At 41.2% G+C, this 24,605-nt stretch overlaps 1 protein-coding gene across 1 annotated transcript; it reads left to right on the top strand.

Moving 5' to 3' along the window:
- Positions 1-1,053: 1,053 nt before the first annotated feature.
- On the top strand, positions 1,054-21,234 carry ppp1r2 (protein phosphatase 1, regulatory (inhibitor) subunit 2). Its single transcript, XM_030049804.1, has 6 exons — positions 1,054-1,420; positions 8,638-8,745; positions 10,938-11,021; positions 14,094-14,197; positions 16,199-16,396; positions 17,777-21,234. Exons 1-6 carry the CDS (start codon positions 1,290-1,292, stop codon positions 17,794-17,796), a joined length of 645 nt encoding a protein of 214 aa, XP_029905664.1. The 5' UTR covers positions 1,054-1,289; the 3' UTR covers positions 17,797-21,234.
- Positions 21,235-24,605: the final 3,371 nt, after the last annotated feature.

Here is a 24,605-nt window from a genome sequence, read left to right as displayed (position 1 = left end):
AAAGTAGATCCAACTGGGATTCACTCCTGTCCTGCAATAATTGTCAGTTCAGTGTGCTTGAGCTTGACTGTAGGTGGTAGCCTTGAGCAATCATTTTCACTCTGCCAGTGGTTTTTCAATCTGTCCATCTAATCAGACTATTTTCTCCTGGGGATGCACGGTGAATGCAATGACCTGGCTGGTAGGATGGAAAACTGGCAGTTCTCTCAGGCCTGAAGACCAGATTTGAAATCTAATAATGTCAAGTGTGAAGTGAATAAGTGACCATCTTCCCTACCCCAGCAGTTACCTTCAGGGTACCACTGGCACCTTTTTTCTCCTCACAATTTTAATAACTCAGAATTTTAAGTTTCCTCCTCACAATTGCTTGTGGAAATATGTTGCTTATGAGATATCACCAGTTGGTATTTTTGAATTCCTCTATTCTCTTGATTTAACACTAGGTGGCTGCATATTTCTACATTAAATAAATTAATTAACCCTCCTGTTACATTCAAATTTACTGACATTTCAACTTGGGTATAAAATGGGATTCAATTTGACCCCAGGAATTTAAACCTCCAGAAAATGATTATAATAATTTTTTTTTTTAAAACTCACCCAAATTTATGCATCAGCTATGTGTCTTATGTGTCTTGTTGACTACCAAAATAGCCCTTTAACTAACATAAATCAAAGTTCATGTGGGAATCATGTCTTTCCCTTCCTCTTGTAGTATGAACTGGACTGGTTATCACACTATTACAGGTGTGGTTATGATACTACAGGTGTGGTTATGTTATGTTATTTTTTCCTTGCCTTCATTCTAACACAACGAATCAGAGAAGTGTGGCACTCGTTTTCTACATTAAACTGTTTCCACCAAAATACTTCTACTGCTCTTGCGATTTCCGACCAAAAAGCTTTCAAACGCTCAACAAGTCGTGCAGCGAACTTTCGAGCACATGAACGCAGCAGTCGCCTCATCAAGCATGGCGACTTCTCACGTATGAAGCGCGTCTCTGATCTCGCGATGCTTGGAGCGCGGTACAGTGTGCCGCTGCTGCTGCTCTCGCCCTCATCGCCAGTCGGTAGCAGGCAGACCGGGACATGCCGAGCTGTCAGTGCACGTCGGACACCAGCTTCCCTTGAGTTTACACAATAGCGTGTAGTTATGAAGGCGAGCATCTTTGAGACTTAATCTTTGTAACCCATCCGCCGGACGACACAGGAAGTGCGGTGCTTGCTTTTAGGACCAGGCAGCAGCTGAAATCGCCCACCCAGAGCCGCCGGTGTGACCGCTTTGTGGAATGGCAGCTCCGCGGCCGATTAAAGGCATCCTGAAAAACAAGAACAGCGGCACAAATGTCAAATCGCTGCCCGACGACGTGCAAGTGGAGAACCCGGAGCAGGCGCCCGGACTCCTGGAGGATGAGCAGCAGTAAGTCGCTGTGCAGCCGCTTTGAGAGAGACTGAGACTGCTAGCCGGGCAGCTAGCTAAAACACTTGTTAGCCTCCACTCCCCTGTCACGCCGTCACGTATAGTTGTCTCGTTAGCATTTAGCCAACAGTGTGCTGTTAACAGGACAACTTTGGCACTTTTGGTGGCTTTATTTTGCAGCTGTCGAATGGTTTCTCATCTGTGAGAACAACCCTGTCGGTGGGTTTGACTAAAAGCTAGCTAACGTTATATTAGCTAATTTATGTGGTTAGCTTGCTCACTAGCTAGTATCACAGACAGGTAATGTTACATTAGTTCTCTAATCTTAGTTTAGTTGATGTAACATTACTGCAACAACAGTGATGTAGTGGTAAACACAACACCAGACACGTCAACGCTAAACCATGACTTCTAGTAATCATTATCAGGCAAATCCAGCAACATGTTCAGCAATAAAAATGAATAAAATCACGTCCACATATTGATTTGGTGCTGCTCCATAGCGTCTATACTCAGGCATAATGGTTTATATCAGCCTAAAATAGTAGCTAGGTAAACTGAGCTGAAATGGGTATAGCCCTCTTCACATCCCTGGTTACAGGACTTGATGTTACATGTGACAGTGACAGCTGTACCAGCCAAACACAGGCCAGCTCTGGCACTGAAGCACCAAGACGCCTCCAGAGATGCAGAAATGTTTTGGCAGACAAGTGTAGAAACACAACTGCTCTCACTGATAACCTTTCATCGACTTCTGCTCTAGCTAATATTGTAACCGTAAAAAAAATAACTGGATTTCCCTCTGAAGTCAAGGCGATTTGTAGGCATTGATCTCATTGACACTTTGACCACTGCACAAGACGTAGGTTAATGCCCCAGATCCCTGGCCCCACTTGACACTTGGGAGCTTGGGCTTCCTGTGGCCACCTCGGTCTCCTCTCTGTTTGTCCAGAGTGAAACACAAGCTGAACCACTGAAGATGCTCAGAAACTTGTGTGATGCATATTTTGCTATCCACTTTGCTGCTGTAATGCTTGAAATTTCACCACTGTGGGACTAATAAAGGAATATCTTATCTTGAGCAGGTCAAATAATCCAACAAGTCACTGTCTTAATGAATGCTTGACAGTTAGAGCTGCATGGTGTAAACAGAAATAGCCTATCAAAATATGACTGACAAATAATGCACTTGTTACAGGATTTGCAGGATGAATGTATCGAAAGCATAAACATAATTTATAAAAATACTGACAATAGGATTGCCTGTAGTTTTCAATATGCCAGTGTGGCTGCAGGTCTTTGTTGTAAAATAAACACATAAACGTAAAAGAGCCTTTAGTGTTCAGAGAACTTGGAGTCTCTCTAAACTGTCTCATTCACAGCCAGGAGAAATTAACACCACCCACCGTCCAAATGTCAAGTCTTCAGTTTTAGCTGGAAAGTCCTTCCAAGGGTGGCACAGGGAAATAATACAATATTGTTTATTGTCTCTCAGTAGAATCACATCTCGGTGGCACACTGATGTCAACTCATGATACACAAAACTGTTGTCTAAATTAGTGATAAAATGCATATGCCCATTTAAAATCTGACAAAATGAGATCTGAACCAAATTTGGCAATACAATATGAACATCACTTTTATTATACTTTATCTTACCTGAAATTCCAAGAACAATTTGATTATTTTACATTTTATTTTGTATTTGTTTGATTCAAGATGTATTTATTGTCATTTTCACTGAGTACCTGCATACACAGAGAAAAACAAAAAACTGCTTCTCATCAGTGACAGACAATGCATTAAAAAGTCAGTAAAATATGTAAAAAATCTAAAATATTAAGATTAAAAACAATTTCAATATATAAATATTGAAGTAGTTTCATATGATTAATAGTTTTGTCTGTTGTCCATCTGAGTACACCAACCACTTTGGAAAGTGAGTGACCATCCCTGATCTATAATGTGGGATGATGGCACTCTGAAATAAGCTGGTTAATTTGATGATTTACCAGACGCTGTTGCTTGCTGACCCAAAACTTTGTTTCCTGCTGTGCCCACAGCTCCGGAGTGTGTAAAGCAGCCCCTTTTTGAGCAGGCCTATCAGAAAATAGGCCATAGAAGGACGGCAGTTATTAGTGAATTCCATTCCCAGCAGTGAATGAAGCCTTTTCTGTGTTGATACCAAAATAGGCGGTCTGTGGGAGACGAGGAAGCAAATGAAAAAGAGTTTTCCGGAAGCGTCCTGTGTGCAGCCGAGCAGCAGATCCACCGGGAGGAGAAGAGTAGGGGCTGACCGTGCTGTAGCATGCTACTACTGTTAGCTTAGCATGTGTGTGTTTCAAGCAACTTGCATGCACACACTCTCCAACCTGCACACATACACTCACTGGAAGGAGTGTATTTTTATTTATGCCGGTGTGTCTCCATAATAATAATCAATGCCTCCTCTTATTTTCCATTAAGGCTGTCTAAAACCATTTGGCCCTTTGGTGACAAATGTGTTTTGGATATTTATAAGTGTCATACAGTTCAGCAGGCACATGCAACCAGTAAGTAACAAACCAGTAGGGCCAGTGTTGTGTGTTGCCCATTGAGCAATATACAAGAAGAGTCTCAATATTTAACTGTACTATTTTATTGTATCATCAAGCCCCCAGCGCATTCTTGTTATAGTCATTAAAAATAATTTTAAAACATCTTTTTTTCCCCCCTTGTTAAGTTTTGACTTTCAAAAATTGTTCAGATAATTGTCTGAGATGCATTCTGTGCCAGTATATTCTCAATACAGAAGTCTGGTTTGTAGTTCCTCGTCATGCACTTTCATCTTGGTGTTTATTATTAGTCCTCTGTCAGTTCAAGTAGCCAGCTTTTTGACCTATCTAAACTAGAGCTCAAAGAGGTCTATCATTTTCATTGTTGATTAACCTATTGATTATTTTTTCAGTTAATTGATTTTCATTTAGTCTACAGAGAGTCAAAAGTGATAAATCTGGAGTGATATCCTCAGATTGAGTTGTTAGTGTGTTAGTGTCACAGTTTAAATTTGATTGTTAGCTGTCGTGTTATGAAGATATGAACAAAGACAGTAAACAAGTCTGATAATCTTGGGGAAGTTAGTGAAACTATAATCAGAAAATGTGTTGTACTTTTACTTGATAAATGACAAACAATTAACCATTTAACAAAGTTGTAATTGATGAATTTTGTGTCGTTTCACCAGTTGGTTAATCACCTAATCATTTAAGCGCTCAACAAACTAACCTCCCAAGGTCAGCCATCATAAAGTCTGCCACAGACTTGCAGCAGAAAAACAAAAAGGCTTTTTGAATGGACTGTTGAGTCATTGTGCACACAGTGGAGTTTGCCTCATTGTTTTTTTTTTTGTTTTTTTTCCCCCTCACTGGTTCACTTGCTTTTTCTGCCTACTATTGTTTAAGGGGGCAGTGTGTGCATTGTGCTTGAAGACAGCCCAAATATGTTTGGCTTCTTATCTGCATCAAGTGTGTGGCAGATAACAGTTGCCTTCTTCCTCGCTCATTCAGCGGTACTGACAGGATATCCTGAACGAGCTGCACACATATCTACCACCTAGCATTCATTTACCCTGCCACCTGTTCACCTTTAAAACCCGCCTTCCTTCCATAGATTTCTAGGCAGTGCGTGGACTTTGTGCCACAGAGGGCATTACACAAGGCGATGGGTGTTGGTGACTCTCCATATGTTGACACTGAGAATCAGTCTACTCGCAGGGTAAAGCTGCTTCACCAGCAGTGATACAAGTCTCTCTTTACACCGGCTAACAACACAAACCATTGGAAACCAGTGATCTCAATGTAAGATCAAATGAAATTTTCATGATCCTCATGAGGAAAATATAAGTGGGTGGATTATATGGGAATCCACAAGCTGTTGACAAAACCAAAACAATTAGTACACTTTACATTTTTTCCTTAAGTGTTTTTTTTTTTTTTTTTTTTTTTTACACTTATTTCCACGTCTCTCTGTATTTATACTACCTTAGCTAATAGCATTAACTTTTTTGTGTTTTAAAAGTCATAGGTGATGTCTAGATCTTAGATTTCCCCCTAAACAGAAATTAGACCCACACATACTCCAAATCATGAACTCTATATTGGAGGGCACTGTAACCCTTAGTCCCTTTTATCCCTGTTCTGTTTAAGTCACATCTTGTTATGCCGTCAATCAGCCATCGTTATCAGCCAACATGGATGTAGGAGCCTCACACCCAGTCATCCATAATTCATTGGTGCCAGTGACTGCAAGCCTGGGTGTAACATATGCTTCCATGAAACTTTATCCCTCCCTGTGCCTTCCAGTGTCTTCCATGCCTTTTTGCTGACTGTGTGATGGACAGTTTGATTGGCAGACGCTGAATCTGTCTGACTGTCTGTAATGTGCTGAGTAAAACGGCACTCAGACAGTATGTGACCAGTCATGCGGGTCAGATGAGGTTAGCATTGATAGAAACTGTTTGTGAATAAGAAACTAATGAAATTATTTCCTGCTATCAAGTTGCTCTTTTATTTTTGTTTTCGTGGGAAAATCAGCACTGATTGTCTCAATTTTCGAGTTGAGGAAAGAACAAATGTGCTCCTTTGTTGAATCTACAACATACTCATGTCAGATAAATTAAGATAAATTCACAGCAGCCACTTTTACATGAAATAGGGTAAAGACTTGGGCTGCATAATTAATCGAAATCATATTGAAATCACAGTATGGTTTAATAACCAAATCGCTGCAGCTGCAATTTTTTGATGAAAGTTAAATATAACAAATATTGGCATAATGCCATTATGTCATTATAAATAAGTGTAAATCCTATGTTTTTTCAGTTGAAATGAAAATTATGATAATGACTCCCACTTAAATAAATATTAACACAATCGCAATATCTGTCAGTGGAATTGGAATATGATTCTTTTATTGTCATATTGTGCATGTGCAGCCCTAGTAAAACACAGGTGTTACTAATGACATTAATTAAGGCTCTGCTTCATTGAGGTCTAACAGAGCCAGGGTCCCGGTGTTGTTCATGCTGCATCCCTGCAAAAGCCCTGTTACACTTACCAGGAGCACAGTCTTAACTAATCATCGGTAACAACCATTTCATGTCAAAATATTTAAAAAATATTTTAAAAATTGTGTGGAGTCGGCTTAAAAATAAGGATTTGGAACAGATGAAATCCAGTCATGTCTCAGCCCAAAGTCTGTGGCAGTAGACTCTCTAAAAAGCTGTCTCATCCCAACACGCCCAGGTTTCTCTCAGCCGTCCATTCTTCATCCCTCACGGTGCTTTCCAGCTCCAGATGAACTTACTGAGCATTTTGCTGTCCGCAGCTGTTCCCTCCCTGCTGTTGTTGGCATTATATCTGGCACCAGTGTTGTTTTTAGGCAACTTTCGCCCAACCACCGTCATGACACAAGGGCCTGTTAGTGGGTTCAGCCCCTCCACATGCAGCTAGTGCAGAGCACAGATCTGGACCTTCCCTCACCACCCATTGAATATGCTACCTGATAGTACAGCTTGGCTCTTGAGGATGGCTCACTCTATTTAATGAGTTTCTCCTGAAGCCGGATGTAAACAGCTGTTGGCTACCCACGAGAGATCCTCATCGCCATGTATGAAGAGATACTCTGCATTTAGTGCCTCGTAGTAGCTCTCACTTTTGCCGCTGTCTTCATCGCATCATCACTGCACTGTAGTTTGATTTAAATGTTTTGTTCCAACTGGATTTAAAGGCAGCAGTGGCTCGGCTGGCTGCACCTGGGATGTCTTGTGCATCCATGCAAACACACAGTTGGAGCAGGGAGATGCACCACAGGCCTGTTACCACCTGACAGCCTAACACATGCTCTCCCAGATGTTGCTACCTCAAAAAAAGCTGTTTGGGTCCTTTTTGATGAGGCAACATCACAAGTGGTGTTGCGAGATCGAAGGTTGCGATAATAATATTGACACGCCTCCGTCTCAGTTACTAAACAGAGCCTCATGGCCACAATTTTTGGGATGCTTGTTCCAGTTAAAAAGGTTTGCCAAACAAGATGACACACCTATTGCTGCTGTCCCAGAAATATGATATAATTGTCGTTTTGACCATTCAACAGTCTATGAATAGTAAAAGAGAGCATGTTTGAGTCATTAAGTCCTGCCAGGGTAAGGGGTTTGATTCCTACTGATTCTTACAAATGCTAGTGAAAGATGCACTCAGTATATTACATAATAATTACAAATAATCCCTAATATCATAAGTGCTCTGAGTACCAGAGGTGGAGTGTTTGCCACATAGGAAAATATATGTGACTGACTGCTTACCTTATATTTTCTTGATACCCAAAGAAAGATAGAGCTGCGATATTTGCAAAGACTGCATGGCTCAGTAAGGAGGGGAATACTACAAAAGAACAAAATGAATAAATAAGGAGGGAAATAAAAGCCTTGGATTTGATCCAAGATCAAACATGTCTAGCAGCTTTCTTATTCTTTTTTCTCCCTGTCAGCTGAATGTAAAGCCTCTGCCTCTTCTCTCCTGAACATGTCAGGTGTTTTCTTTATCCGTTTGAGCAAAATTGCTGTTTTTGTTTATCTACCTTGTGGATTTGAAAGGGCAGCTGAGATTATTGTAATTTTGAGCAGGATGTCGTGATGGAGCAGGCAGAGGTGATAACCTTATTCCCAATATGAGGGCTGAACCATGCAAGGAGGGATCAGGGACAGTTGTAATCCCGGGAAGTGGAATAAAAACGGGAACAATTTTCGAGCATGCAATCGTCGCAAATGAGACTGACGTTTGACTCTCGACCTTTTTTGCTCACAGTTGATCAGCGTGAGCTCTCAGCCCCTCGCTTGCTTCTCTGGTGGATTATTGCGACACATTTCCCTGACAGTCCTCAAAAGCCGAATAATATCTTGTTTTTCTTTGGTGCTGACCAAATTGTATGTGCGTGTGTGCGTGCGTGCTTGTGTGGGTTGGGTATTTTTGTGTGTGCATCCATTCCCAAAATATGCAGTTAGAATGAAAACTGGGACATGTTCGGTCCCACATGAAATCTGGTCACTCCCCTCTAGGGAAATGTCTGGGATGGAGCGATGGGTGGGTAGCTGGTGTGCAGAGGTCCACACGGGGGGCTTTGCCATTTATCCCTCATTTCTCTCTCTCATTCTTTTTCTTTTCTCCTCTACTCTTATCTAGGAAGAAGTCCCAGAAATGGGATGAGATGAACATCCTGGCCACGTACCACCCAGCTGATAAAGACTATGGCCTGATGAAGATAGATGAGCCCAGCACGCCTTACAACAGGTGATGCTTCAGACACACTGTTCCACTGGGTGCTCCGTTACCTACTAATAACAGTATTGATAGTGTGTACCATGGTTGAAGGATTAACTGTTCATCCTTCAAGTTAATTCCTTGTTCACTGCACACATTCTCCTGATTATGTTTCATTTGTTAAAAAAAATCTATATCTATCTATCTATCTATCTAAAATTTTATTTATACATTTTTTCTTAGCTACAGTGCAGTCTGTGATTTGTTGAGGTTTACTATTGGCCGGAGTCTCACCTGTCTCCTGTTGTCAAAGAAGCGAAGTCTAGGGCTGCCCCATGAAGTTCAACAAGTTAAATCATCCATCAGAAACCCCGAGTCTACTTGAGATTCCTTAAGTCCAGTATTTTTTTTTTTTTTTTTTTTTAAAAGCTAGTTACTGGGCAGTACAATATGACTGTAACACAAGACACATTCTCTTAAAAATACGCAGGGAATATACAGCAGCAGGGAATGGAAAAATATTACGTCTTTAGATTCCTTTAGAATTAATAGATATGCAATTAATTGGATTAACTAACCAGATAATTACAGAGGACGAGAGTTGTCCTTTTCTAGGATGGCGAAGGAGCGAACTAATTGAGTTAATTCATTGTCTACAGCCTTTCTCTAATGTAGGCCATAAACACCTTATGCCTAACCCTAACCAGTAAGATGAAATGACCACCCAGACTGTAGACATTCCGTCACCATCCTAGGAAAAAAAAAATGGCATGGAGGACAGTACTGAAGCCATTCTGTCAGCCACTCTGACCAAAATCAGTTTGAAAATATGTACCACATGTAAGTCAAAATACATGTACAGCACCAAACAAAAGTTGATGCCAGCCACTGAGTTGGTGGAGGTGAAATGAACACTGCTGGTGAAAGCTTGTGTGTGTGTGTATGAGTGTGTGGTGGAGGTTGTGGTGGTAGTGGTTGTAATGGTAAGAATCATCGTATTGAAATGCTGACCCTGCATCTACCCGCCCCCACCAAGTAGAAATTCGAGGCAGATAGACACAGTTTGCTGGTGTACTTGCAGGGAATAGTTCCTAAAATAAAACTCTTTGCCGTGGGCTGTAGATTATGCTGGGTATCCATGTCACTGCTTTTAGAAACAGCTGTTGAGTTTTGTGGAGTTTTCAACATTTAAATTTTAGATAGTCTATGCTGTGCAAAATATTAGCCATCCAGCGCCATTTTTCTGGGGTGGGAGGAGCCAGGGGTGATCGCAGCAGTCTGGAAACCTCACCAAATCACACAGAAACTGCCTGGGTGGATAGATTGCACTGGGGCTATGTGAGAAATTTTATTCATGCATTCATTCATTCATTCATTTACGTATTATATTTTGGGTGATCTCAAACACTGATGCAATAAATTGCAGCATTAAAAGAAATTACCAAACAATTTGAGCAGCTGAGATAAAAAGCCAAGCCAAAGTGGAAAATAACCTGCGAGATCAACAGAATGACAAAAGAAATGAAAACATAAAAGGGGGGATGTGTTGTGTGTGAGTGATGTGTGTTGCTGTGTTGTGAGGGCGATAAGGAGCAGCTCGAGGCTCCAGCTGGCAAGCACTGCCAAGAGCTCTGATCCGCATTTCACCTTTACAGCCTGAATGCACTGCAGGCAGATACTGCTGCTCATCAGCTTTTCCTCCTCAGTACCTCAACTGATGCACTGACTCACTGCTGTTTTCAATTTTTCAAATTTTTTTTTTCTTCAATTTTGCTTCATTCAAAAATGAGATAGCGGCCATTTAAAAAAAAAAAAAAAAAAATCCTTGATTGCAGAGAGAATAATCACTGACATGAAAGTAGAATTAAGAATATAAAATGATCAGATTACAGGTTTAGAGCTCTGGCCAGTGCAACTTGAAGAGAGTCGATGTGTGTGTTTGTGTGCATGTGACTTTGTGTTAGAGTGGTATCTCAGTGGGTATGTAATCCAATATGTCAGCGCGCTGCAGAGAAGGTCACTCTTGTCACAAGCCTTCCTCCCTTTCTGCCTCCTTCACACTTGTCTTGCCCCTCTTCCTCTCCCTCCCCTCGCCTTCCTCCATCCCTCTGTCTTATCTGTCTCATTGGCTGTTTGTTTCTTCTCCCTTTCGTTTCTCTGGTCTCCCTCTCTCACACTGCTCCACTCCCCTCCTATTAATTTGATTCAATTCTGTCTCTCAGGATGGTGGGGGACGATGATGACGAGGGGGCACTGAGCGACTCGGACGGCAACACTGTGCTCACAGCTGATGACCTGAAATCAAAGTAAGAAGTGTAACAGCAGTGGGGAGGGATGGATGTGGGGTGGGGAGCGGTGGAGAGGGCAGAGAGAAGACGGGATAGAGAAAAGGAATGGGAAAGCAGGTGAGGAAGGGAGGGCAAGAGGAAAGGTTGACTTGTGTTTCGTAGCTTAATGAGCTGTTTGAATGATTTTAATGGTTATAGGTAAGTCTAGTAAACAAAGACAATCAACACTGAGAGCACTGGCAGTCTGTACTGACCTCCAGCATTTTGCTTTTTGCATCAAGAAGCTGCAACATGAAATTTAGTCAAATGGTGTTGAAGAATGACCAGCAGCTCACTCGCTCCCCGTCTGTTTTGCTGCCTTGAACCAAGCTCCTTGCCGGGTTTCCTGACTGCCTCTCCAGACTAAGCAGAGAGGTAGCTGGCTTAAGTTGCTTTTGGGAAACCCAGGTCTGGTCAGCGCTCCTTGCATCACCAGAGTTTTTCAGGAAGTAGGACCCCTACATAGATTCAGATTAGACCACACAGCGCTTATAGAAACATTAAAGACTTTGACCCTCTTTTAGATTTAGATTTTTTTTACACAGAATTATAACTGTATGCACGGCAGGTGAGGTCATACTGACAGGTTGGAGACTGAAACCCGTCGAGCAAAATCATAAGCTGTGTAATCCTGATTTACCATGAAACTTCAGCTATTAAGCCTGGCCTTTATTTGCATTAATCATCAAAAGCAAGCAGCCTATTTTGTGACCTGCATCTGTTTGGGACGTGCTTTTGTTTCCTTTTTCACAAAATTCTGCTCAGCATAAAAAAGAAAAAAAGAAATAACCAAAGGATACCAGGAAAAAAAAGATATAAGGACTCAGCTTGTAATTGGGAATTAACTTTTAAATGAAGTTTTATGGCATATGGAGTGAAAGAGTTGTGAAATGAGTGAGTAAACTATCACAAACTTTTGCCTAATGGAAAACCAAAAAAGCGGGTAGAGCCAGTAACATGTAATAGAAAAGGGGCATTTGATCAGTAACAGTGGAAAGTCAGTAGAGCTAATTTCTCTGGTCCAGAATGTATAATGAAGAGCACAACCAGAAGTGGGCGTGGCCTTGTGTCAGCCAAGTTGTTGACAGATACAAGACAAGTCAGAAGACACCCAACAAGGCCTCATTTGGAGAAATTGCAAAAAAAAAAAAAAAAAAAAAAGTGTGACAAATTAATATGTAGTTCCTTAGCTCAGGACAAACCGTGTGTCAAAATAAAACAAGACCTAATGTGGCGTAATAACTTCCTTAACTAACAAAGAGAGAAATAGGAGAATGTTTGTTTTGTGAGGGACATGGAGTGGTTCTTTGTCCTGTTTATTTGAAAGGCTCTCTCACAGAGGTCCAGGCATGTGCTTCTGTGTGTGTGTGTGTGTGTGTGTGTGTGTGTCCCTAAGAATGTAAATTGTCCCGCCTGGATGCTTGTAGAGGCTGACCCGCGCTGGTGAGCTTGGTGTGTCCAGGATGCTGGTAGAGTTCACCGCTCTGGTATGCGGCGTTGTTTATTCCAAGTATAACATCCAGACCTAAGCTATTTCGTGCCTGTCGGGTACAAAGACGGAAGAGAATGGAGACGGCACTCCTACAAGGCCAACGTCTTTACAGAACAGAGTGTGCTGTTCATAGCCTTTATGTATTTTTCAAGGGGACCATAGTGTGGATGGTGGAGGTAGTGCTGTGGTGACGTCTGATCTCCAGCCTGCAGGAACAAGTGTGGCTGACTAGGAGGGCGAATAACCTCTCGACTCTCTCTGGGTCATGACCAAAATCTCTTAAAGCCACCTCGCCCCGAAACATTTCAGCTTAAAAGTCTTTGCCTCATGTTAACAAGTAAATATGTCCCTGGAGATGGTACTGGGAAGCCGAGATGTGTATTCGCTCCGGGCCAGTGTGCTTATGTAAGTGCATTGATGTGGGGATGGACTACTTTGTGCCTGTGTGTGTGTGTCAGAGAGGTTAGTGATCTGCTCCAGGCCTATAAGTCAATTAGCTGCCTTTGTTTACTTCCACAAAGAGTGCCTTCCATTGTTTTATGCTAAACCCTTGAGATAACACAACAGCTGCTGTGTTCCCTTCATCTTGTCTGCTTTTTTTTTTTCTCCTTTTTCTCCAGCGTCCACTCTTACTCTCCTTTTTTGTCTTTCTCCTTCCATTTGCCTGCCCCCCTCCGAATTCACTGTATCTCTACCTCCCTTCCTCTGTCTGTGTCCTGGACATCGGATGCCATTATCAGTGCATTTGCCATAGGGAGCATAAGCAGAGGGAGAAAGTATGCAATTAGTTGGATGGGAACAGCATGTAGATGAGTCCAGGCTGGCTGTCAGCAGTAGAGCAGTAGTACAGTAAATGGGAGCTTCCCTGAGGGCGGTTCCACCAATCCACTACCGTTCATTCAGCCGTAGACTGATGGTCACATCTGCGTCCCACACACACACACACACACACACACACACACACACACACACACACTATCTCCCCTGTCCTTCATCTCTTATTTATCCATTCATTTTGCCTCTGTTTCTCTTCTGTTACAACTCTGTGTGAGCAAGAGATATGGCGATAGTTGCTCTCTCCTTTCCCTCTCTCATGCCCACTTGAGCACACACACACACACACACACACACACACACACACACACACACACCTCTCCCACATTTCTTCATCTCTTTTTCTTTTCACAGAGAGGCTTTTTCTAAGCTGTTTGTAAATCTCGTGAAGAATTTAGGGAGGATTATCAGTTGGTCTCATGTTCATGTCGTATCTCAACACTGCTGATCAGATTTTGACAAAACTCTGTTGAATGGTGCTTCTCACTGCTGAGTTATGGAATTAGAATGATTGGCCAAAGAGGGATGGTTGCATCATTTGTTCAGTCGTCCATGCATCAAGGATACAACCACTGATGGGACAGATTTGTGGTAATTACACATCTCACGGTTGTAAATTCTGCAGAAAATGTCTGAAAAGTGTAAAGTGAAATGGAAGTAATTGGATGTAGTGTTTTTTTTTTTTTGAATTCCTTATCACATTTCCATCTTTATCTCTCCCCCAGGCTGGCAGCAGCAGCAGACGGCTCAGAGCCTCGCTTCATGAGGGAGCAGGAAGAGGAGGAAAGCAGTGAAGAGGAGGAAGAGGAGCTGAGTCCCGAAGAACAAGGTCAGCACACACAGCAACTTTGACTGACAAGTTAAATTCTGTCATTCATCCGCACCTTCCCCAAAAAAAGGATACATGAGGAAACTAACCATAAGGCTGCAGAAACCCAAGCAGGGATCACACGCCATTGCATGGCAGCAACGTCAAGCACACAGACAAAACACACAGTGATCTTGACCTTTCTTTGACCTCCTACAAGACGCGCGCACACACACACACACACACACACACACACACACACACACACACACACACAGACTCCCTCTCGCATTCAGACTGTTATCTCAGTACACTTTCAACCTTTCCCTCCTCCCCCTCCCGTCCATTTTCCATATTTGTTTCCAAGCTACACAGGGAAAAGCAAGAGCACAGCCTAGGTAAAGACTGGTGAATGTTGAAAGGACGTACAGATATGATTAGCAAGAGATTTGACTTTTTTAATATGTGGAGTGTGTAGTCACTTGTATTTTTTGTGGAACGTTTGACTTCAAGAATAGCAGGAAATCCTGTTTGCATACATTTCAAATGGTGAGGTAAAAGCCTGTAGGTGCTATCCTGTTGTCTGTTCACATAAGGTCCTCATTCAGATGATAGGTTTGTGGCTAAGATCTCTGCCTTTGGAACTACACATGCACCCTGTGAAACAGAGTTCAAATAAGACCTTGGTCTGTATTTGCACATTACTTGTAGAGCTTGTTTATTCTCCTGATAGCTGGAGGTTGATGTGCAGGACCAAAGAGTGTGTTCCAGAAAGTTAAGACTTATTTGAAGGTCACTTTAGTTTATTTTTCGGGGATTTGTTACCAGGATAAAGTAGATCCCACACTTTCAAAACAAACATTACACTGATAATTGTTAATGTCAGCCCTGAACAGGCTGATTCGAACCTTCTTGAAAACTTAGTCTTCGCACCTCTCTCCTTGATTCTGTGTGAAGAAACAATAACACTGAAGTCCAGAATAGCGAATTTGTCAGTGGCGCACTGCTCCCATGGAGCCTCACAGCCCAGCATGTCTTCTGCAAGTACTCTCGTGTCCCAGACACCCATTTCCATATCTGGAATCTGTGCCACATCCTCCCATCTTATTTCACTGCAATTATCGTCCTGCTCAAGGTTGCAGCAGTGCCCTGCGAGTTATTGTTTACTAAAATAAACCTCGTCAGCCACCTCGCTCTGTCCCATTTGGAGCTTGAGCTCTCTTGAAGTATCTTTGTCACTGAGACCATTTCATATTTAAAGCTGGGTTATTTTGTATACCTTCCACCTCAAATCTCTCCCTTGATTTTTAAGAAATGAGTTCATGGGAACAGCTCAGTCAGAAACTAGGGAGTCCGTGTTAAACCAGTAAGTAAGAATAAGGCAGCTCAGCCTGGCTTTCGTCCTCTCAACTAGCTTTGCTCTGGCTTTTGATCACCACATCCAAGCTTCGTTATAGTGGGCTCAGCCATTGAAGACTGTGATTTTTACTGGGCAGCTTTCAGGTGCACGTTTGAAAAATGCCATGTGTGTGCAACCTTTTCATGAATAAAGCTCTAAAGAAGTTAAACTAGTGTTTGAGGAAAGAACTGTTGTTCCTCTTCTTCCCTTCAGCTGGATTTGAGAGTCCAGCTTTGATTTCCACATCCCAGCCTTCCTCTAGTTGTTGAGCTGTCTCAGTATACTGCCTGAGTAAATTTGTCCTTGTTTTGGTATTCCTAATTTTGGTATCTGTTTTTGTTACGTTTTAAGAAGACTTTCATGCAGTAGTAATGGCTGCATACATAGTTTATAAAAGAGACACATTTGGACTTAATTGGACTGATTTACTGTGGAGACAATAATGTTGTGTCTGCACTGCACAGTATGAGAGGTCATATTATACTCTCTCCTGGCTCTAGTAGATCATTCTTATATTTTATAACTATGTAGTATACTGTTAGATCTACAATTAAGCATTTTAAATTCCATGTGTATCTGCTGTGTTTGACAAATTGTGATTGTTCATGTCTCCTTCTACCCAGCCAAAAAGAAACAATTCCAGATGATGAGGAAGCTGCACTACAACGAGGGCCTGAACATCAAGCTGGCCCGCCAGCTCATCGCCAGCGAGCTGGAAGACGATGAGGATGACGAGGACGAAGAAATGAGAGACGACACAGAGGAGGCGAGGGAGGACGCAGAAGACACAGAGGACATTAGTGTTGACCCGCCACAGGACGGTGAGGCAGGGGCAGAGATGAGGTTCCTATGTGAGGTCTGAAAAAATACATGTGAAATGTCTGTGGCTGTCACCACAGTTTTTTTTATATCCTGGGAAACGCCAAATGAAATCAGCAACAAACCATAGGAACTGAAGCAACCTCAATAAAGGTTCATTAAAGATGAGGCGTGTTGCTCAGTTTTTAACTACTTAAATTAGCGATGTGAAATCACAGCTTTTGACTTTACCTCTTTGGAAAAGCAGCTGTTAGTTGCTGCCTGCCTGGGTATTTCTGGCACCGAGTAATGTGCACAGTTTCTTATTGGTGGATTTTTGAAATCAGCAGCTGTCCACCAAGACAGTGTTACTGTGCACCCAAACAAATATTTTATTAGCTCTTAGTTGAAGGTATAAATTATGTATTATCCTGTAAAGCAAAACTGAACTTTGGCAGAGTCTTGAGTTGTACAGTTACCTGGATGTGATATGAGTCCACATGGTGGTGAAATATCCTCATTAGTTGCTAAGTGCTCTTCTGGGCTGCTAATCCTCAATACTGTATTTCTGTCTCTCCATTCATTTCCATAGCAAAACAGCTTGCAAAATAACACTTGAAGCACATAAATGTTTGTGAACAAAGTGGATTATGCAAATTAAAAAAAACAAGTCCCGGTACCCATGTTTTGAGGTAATTAAATGTCTCTTTTCTTGTTATTTTCCTCTTTTAATTGGAAAGTAGATCTGGCAGGTAGTGTCTGCAGGCCTTGCACCAGGAAGAAATGACTTGATAGTACTTTAACAAATAATTGTAACTACACCCAAAAAGTGGGTACCAGGGCATGTTGCGTTGTATATTTACTTGAATGCTTTGTTGACATTATTGTAGGAGCTGTTTTGCTATAGAAGTGAATGGAGAGATAAAAATACAGTAGTGTGGATTAGCAGTCCAGGGGAGCACGGAGCAACTAGTGAGGATATTTCAGCACCATGTGGAATAATGACCAGGTAACTATCCGAATAAACACCCTCTCAAAGTTATATTTTTCTTGAACAGAAAGCAGAAAGCCCCTTGTGTGTCATCAGAAGCCTAAAACAGTTGGCGTTCACTCAGCGATGTAAAACTAGTGTTTAGTCAAAGTAGTCAAAATACAAATTTGGAATGATTACAATTAGATGTTATTGAGGCCATGATGGAAAAACACTGAGATACTGATCCTTAGTGGAAGGCAAGCCTCTAATGTAGCCACCTGAGAGAGGATTAGTTTAGATCATAGAGACGGGATCTCTGTTTTGTCAACTTCCGTCATCTTTAATAATAGATACAAAGAATGAGAAATAAATGAAACAAATAATTTCTTCCTCCTCATATCTATCTCACTTTCTATCGGTCTGTCTCCAGCTGACTCCCTGGACTCGTAGATGAGGCGTCGGGCCAGCTCCAGCCTGGTGTCTGGGCTCTGCTCAGATCCAGACAGACACTGCTGCTGAGCTCCGTGTTTCAGTGCTGGGCCATACAGCAGACACCGCTTCACCACTCATATAACAAGCCGTCAGCAGCCAATAACCTCCCCGGTCACCTGTCTGTCTCCACCACTCCTTGAAACAGTGCAATACAACCATCAGAACCAGTGGTTTTGAAGCCACCCTCACCCCCCAGGAACAGTACAAAACAAAGGTAAAAGCTGTCGGACCCTTCTAGTTGCCTTTCCTGTTGCCAAGAAGTCCCTCTTCCCTCCACCCTCCCCTTCTGGGCTGTCGTTGCTCCAGCAAGTTTGTAAGTCTGACCCTGAAAGGAGGATCAAGACCTTTTTTTTTTTTTTAAAGACTGTTGAATGCCAGGACTCCCTTCTCTCTGGTCCACAGGCTGCAGATCCTCACTTCCTCAGCCCCTGGAGGAAGCCAGGGGAAACCCTGTGGCCTCATTAAGAGATCTGTGAACATGAAAAATGACAACACTGCTAGTAGTGGGTGAAGTTCATTTTATTTTATTTTATTTTATTTTATTTTATTTTATTGTATTTTTTGCTTTGCGTTGCGCCACTCTCCATCGCATTTTCTCACCCTTAGTACCTAGGTGATAGGAATTGGAAACCTCGAACAAGTAGGTGGATTATTTTTGTTTTTATCCTCTTGTTTGTTCCTGTTTACATCCTGACAGTGAGGTCGCATGGCCCACCTCACATTGCAATGCCATTAGAAAATGATTCATTTCTTCACGTCACACACTTGGCTCCGATCAAAGTTTATAAGCTATATATCAAATTATGATATTACAATGCAACATAGCCTATACAATCTCAATTTGTATTTGATACCTGAATATCAACAATATTTACTGTTAATTGATAAATTTATGCTGGTTAATGACTCCATAATGCTTGCTGGCATCAGGTCAAGTGAAGTAATAATACTGCATAAATTAATGTGGTATTGGTTCTGACCCGTCGCTCTCTCCCTCTCTGTGTATGGGTTACAACATAGCACCAAACCCACTTAAAGTTTTGGCAGTTTAAGGTTGCTTTGCTTATCAGCAAACACACACATCTCAGACAACATGAATGAAGACTTTTACCTGATTGTTAAGGTCCACTGATAAATTCGGCACACACTCACACACTGGAATGGAAACAAGTTGCAGGTGTAACAAGCAAATCGTTGGAAACCATTGAGATGTTATGAGCCTAGTCAGACGTGTGCCGTTGCCTGGCTACAAGAGGCGGGTGATGACATTGGCACTTAGGACATGTTAGTTCATTAAGATGATGAGAGGGGCAGTGTATGACCTGGACCTGAGGAATGGCATGTGCTACTGATAAGCAGGAGGCTGTCCTGTAGAAAATGGCTCCCGTCTTCAAACGACTCGCAGCTCCAAGAACCAGGCCTCTTGTGCAGATCTGACATGGACGAGAGACCAGTGCACACTGTGCTCTTACACCGATGACTCATTTATTTGGCTTTTCAGTCAGCTGACTCTCACTAGCAAAGATTTTGCAAGAAATGTACCAGAGTTCGGCTGTCATATGGTTATGTTTTTCTCCCCCATGTTATATTTTGTTTAATCTTGTCAGATCTACTCAAGTGTCTTGGATGTTGGTGCTTTGAAAATGTCCTGAGGAAGAGCTGTTATCAATGCTACTGACTCCAGTCCCCGCTCTGTTTAAAAGGGGATTTTTCTTTGTCAAAAGGCTGCATGGAAAAGCAAGGTATTGCAGTTAACCACTAGGGGTTTTAAGGGAGTTTTCAAGCATTTCTGTAATACTCTCAGTTCCTACACAGATCAGGAAAGTCTGGAGAAAGTGCGGAATGCGACTGCACACATAATGTAAGAGTTCAAAAGGTTTTTTGTGGAAAATAATCTTGAGCTGTTTATTTTATCAGTTATTATCAGCCAGCCACTCAGCATACATCACTTTGAATGCCAAAATCTTGAGAATTTCAGTCACAAATTGAAAGCATGGGCAAAATTAGGACATTTCAGGATGGAGTTAGTAGGAAATCTGAATATGTCCTTACTGTGATTTTTCAGAGCCTTTAATAGGGGCTGGGCGATATGTCCAAAAATGCTATCATGACAAAATGTATCAATCAATATCAATAATTATATTGATACATCAGATCATTATTATATCATATTTAAAGGCTACTCGTGGCTTCTGAGTGAAATCAGAAGAAACGAGATGGCTCATGATGCTGAGCTCCTTTAGCCATCCAGAGCAGTGCAGCATGCAGTGAGTGTGTGCTGTGTGTGTGTGCCTGCTGGACTGGACTGCGCTCTGCTCCTGCAACATGATTGGCCTGCTGTCTATCCTGGCCACATGATTGGCTACTTGTGCGTCCAGCACCGAAGATAACTGAGTTGAAATTTATTGACGTTTTATTGAATATTTTTTCTCTGTTTATATTGATGGAAAAACATACTGCGATGATTATTACTGTTTCGTTGCCCAGCCACACACTTTAATTTCTCCCTGTGATGGGCAGGGTTGAGCCCTGTGTTGTGGAAAATGTGTCTGTCATCAAAAACAATGGCACAAATTTTGCACTGTTTGTAATGGTGATGTTTTCTCTCCACATTCAAAGGTGAAGCAGTTGAAGCTCTATTTTTTGGACGATTTCCAGCTATCAACAACTCAATGCTGAGGAGACAAGGCATCTCTGACACAAAAAAACAAAAACAGAAAAAACAGAACTTGTAGCTTTTCTGCTTGGCCTGTGTAGAGAAACAGGAATCTAAGTCACAAATTTATGCTTTTAATTAAATGTGACCTGTTAACATTTTTCCACAATACAGGGTATAAAAGTGTTGATCTGTGCCCCTTCTCCAGGAAAAAAAAAAAAAACACATTCTGCGCCCACTCTCAATTTGGTCTACCTTTCTGTCATCAAACTCATTAACAGTACGCAAAAGCAATTGCAGCAAAATATATAGAGATTAATTTGAATAATTTGATTTAATACAAAAGGACACGACTGTCTGCAACATGACTGACGAGTTGACGTTGACCCCCTCCCCCACTAATATGACGTGATTATTCCCGGCAAATGTGCCTCTTCTCTTTTTGTGTACGTGTGTAAAATGGATAGGCTGCAATCCATGCTTTTTTTTTTCCTCCTCGTGCAGTTACATCGCCTCGCAATCTACCACCTCACCTTTTAGTTTTGCACCATTTCTACCATGTTTTGATTTGTTTTCTAATGACAGTAGACTGACGAGCTGTCCCACGACTGTGCAGTGTGTTGGTCTCAGTGAGGATCTTCAATTCATGCGTGCTTTTTGTATTTTGAAATTTGCATGTTCTTAATCATAAGGATGTGTGTATCATTATTTTGTCCCTTTAATAAACCGTGTCATTAAAGGCTAGTGTCTTTTTTTTTCTGGTATGTTCTGAGAGAGGTTGAATAGCACCGAGATGAATAATACAGAGCATCAAGAGCAGCCATGGCAGTATCCTTGACTTTTCTTCTCTGTCTGGAAGCTCAGCACTCCGGGCACTGGATTAAACAGCTTCTCTCTTTATGCTGCTCACATCCACAGCAAGCTTTTGAAATCTGCAGTCTGCGATGTGCTGTGTCTCTTCTCTCCATCTGTCTGGAAAGGAAGGCTGAACATTCAGCTTCAAGTGCAATCAGAAACAAACCTGACATCCCAGTTCATTACACACAATACACACCACAACACAATTATTGACTCATTTAATCTGCACACTTAATTGTATTTATTTTTAGCAGTTAATAAGTATTCCTACTATTCCTAATGCATAAAGTTTGATTTCCTCTTCGCTGACTAGGATCCAGTGATGTGTTCATCAGTATAAAAGTGGGCAAATTATCGCCTGTAGTTGGTAATCTTAATGAGGCAAAAATATGTATATTTCTAATAAAACATACATTTAGATCTTTATGAAAGTAGATTTGTGTCTGTATTATTCAATCAAAAAGTGGCTTCATTCAAAAAAATATTTTCAATAAAAAAAAAAAACTTCAATCAAAAATAAATTTTAAATCAAAGAAAAAGTTCAAATGCAATTTTTTTGGGTCTCTTTCATTCAAACACTTTTTCTTTGAAATTTTTTTGATTGAAGGTTTTTTTGATTGAAAATATATTTTTTGGTTGAAGTAATCTTTTTTGTGTTTGGGCCATATTATAGGTAGGACATTTGTGTTTTTATTATTCAATCAAAAAAAAAGTTGCTTCAATCAAAAAAAAAAAAAAATTCAAAAAAAAAAAACTTCAATCAAAAAAATTTTAATCAAAGAAAAGTGTTTGGATGCTAAAAAAAAATATGTGAAACTTAAAAAATTGCATTTGAACTTTTTTTTCTTTGATTGATTTTTTTTTATTGAAGTGAGTTATTATTTGATTGAAAATATTTTTTTATTGAAGTAATATTTTGTTTGCAAAAAAATATTTGAGATATTGTTAATATTGTTGATTGAAATGAAAAAAGTTTTGGAGTATTTTTTTTTTTTTTGGATTGAAGTGAAAAAAGTTTTGCAGTTGTTTTTTTATGGCTGAAGTGAAAAAAGTTTTGGAGTCGTTTTTTTTTTACGATTCAATCATTTTGACACGGCAGTGGGCGGATGCTTCCCCATTGGTCAGACATATTTGAGTGACAGGTGTCTACACCAATGACGTTTGAATACCTGATGTCGATTCAGTAGTGGTCTTTTCTGCCAAGAACTACACGAGACGTTGGAGAGGAAGAGCGGGATAGTGTAATGAAGGTAAGAATAATGGTTGCTGAAGGGAACCTCGGATTGTCTTATTAGCAATGTTTGTCGACCCCGCGGTAACGTTAACTGGCTACGGTAAGGGCAGCTAATGCTGACTGATAGATTAGCCTCAACATAACGTCAGCCTCATAGCATAATTGCCTAAGTCATTTTTTGGCCAAATTGAGATTTCTGCCTAACTCTACTCTCCTAACAATGCTGCATCACCCTGCCTTATTGGCTACGTCCTCAGCCTATCAGAATGGTTTTTATAGTCCAAAATCACTATCTGCCTAAGTCATCTCCTTGACTTAGGCATTTTTGCCGCAATGTACAGAGATGGCTGACCGTACAAAAAAGTTGAACAGAAGTGAAGTCTTCTCTTTGATTCATCTGGTAAGCTGGTTTATTCCTCCAACTTTCTAGACAGTAAATGTACTTTCAGTCAAGGAGATTAGGAACTGTGTTTAAACTTTTAATCACATTTCTGCAACAAGATATAATGTAGTGGAAGAGCTAGCTAATGCTAGCAAAACATGATTACAATTTGAAATAAAATACATTTGTTTAAAGTCCTTTCCTTTTTCAATCCAGTTCAAGCTGGATTTTGAGTGTGACTGGGAGGACCTGCCTCAGCGAGTCAGCAGCCCCAAAACATCATTCCAGTGGGTCCCACTCTTTCCTGCCCAGCTGCCAATTTCCCTTAGGAAATTCAGTGATTTGCAGTCAATGAAACACGTTCTACCAAGAGTGGCTCATCAGTATTACGATGATCTCCCTCATCATTAACCCTCCTGTTATGTTCACATTTTTGAACATCTTTTATGTTTGGGGTCAACCCCTGCAGTTTAAACTTCCACAAAATTACTATAACTAAAATTGTTATCAAAGTTTATGTGTCAGGTACTTTATGTTTCTTTGGTGACGACCTAAATAGCCCTTTAAATAAAACATACCCATTTTTGTATTTTTTAGGAATTCACACATATTTACTGTGTACGGAAAAAAATGCCTAAGTCATGGCATATTCTGCCTAAGTCAGTTTTTCATGTTATGGAATTGATGTTGTGTTTTTTTCTTTTTGCAATCTTGTTCACAGTTCTGGATGAACTAACTGTTACTTTTTCAATAAAAAATACCAATGTGTTTGCTAAAAATTGTGTTTTTTCTTGTTTTCCAAAAATGTTCAAATATGAGTTAGGCAATTATGCTATTAGGCTGACGATAAGACTCATTGCCTAATAGAGGGAGATTAGCTGGGCTAACCGTTAGCTGTTAGTCGTTAGCGGTGTAGCGGACTCAGTAACTCAATAAAAGGTCATTGAGAATTTTTTTTTTCCAGCGGATATCTTAGTTACGACATGATTGAGCTAGCAAAGCAGTTTTGCGTTGCTATGCATGCTATTTATTCAGTTCTGGGACATCGCGATATCTTTAAAGCAGGGGTGTCAAACTGGTGCCATGAAGGGTCGAGAGGCTGCAGGTTTTCATTCCAACCCAAAACTCCAGCAGGTGATTTCAATGATCATGTCACCTTCAAGCAGAGAGGAGGGACTCATCAGTGAAATCACCTGGTGGAGTTTTGGGTTGGAATGAAAACCTGCAGCCTCTCGGCCCTCCATGGCACCAATTTGACACCCCTGCTATAAAACATCAAGCTGGCTGCAGCTGACAGGGACAGCTAACAGCAGCAACAAAGCTAACGTCAGGACGTCATCTGTTAAAACCCTCCCGTTGTCGGACACGACATGAAATAAAAACTACAACTCCTGTGGACGTCCGTTGGTTCAGTTCCTATGGGTAGTATTTTCTGTTAGCTTAGCATGAAGACTTGGATTCTATGGGAGTTGTTAGCTTGGCTGTGCCTGTGTGTGTGTGTGTGTGTGTGTGTGTGTGTGTGTGTGTGTGTGTGTATACACACACACACACACACACACACACACACACACACACACCTCAAACTAAAATACCAGGTCTGAATGTCAAGGCCTCTGGTCGGTCTTGGGACTCAGACT

This window comes from Myripristis murdjan, chromosome 4 (assembly GCF_902150065.1).
Source record: "Myripristis murdjan chromosome 4, fMyrMur1.1, whole genome shotgun sequence".
NCBI lineage: Eukaryota > Metazoa > Chordata > Actinopteri > Holocentriformes > Holocentridae > Myripristis > Myripristis murdjan.
This window is presented reverse-complemented; position numbering and strand designations above follow the sequence as displayed.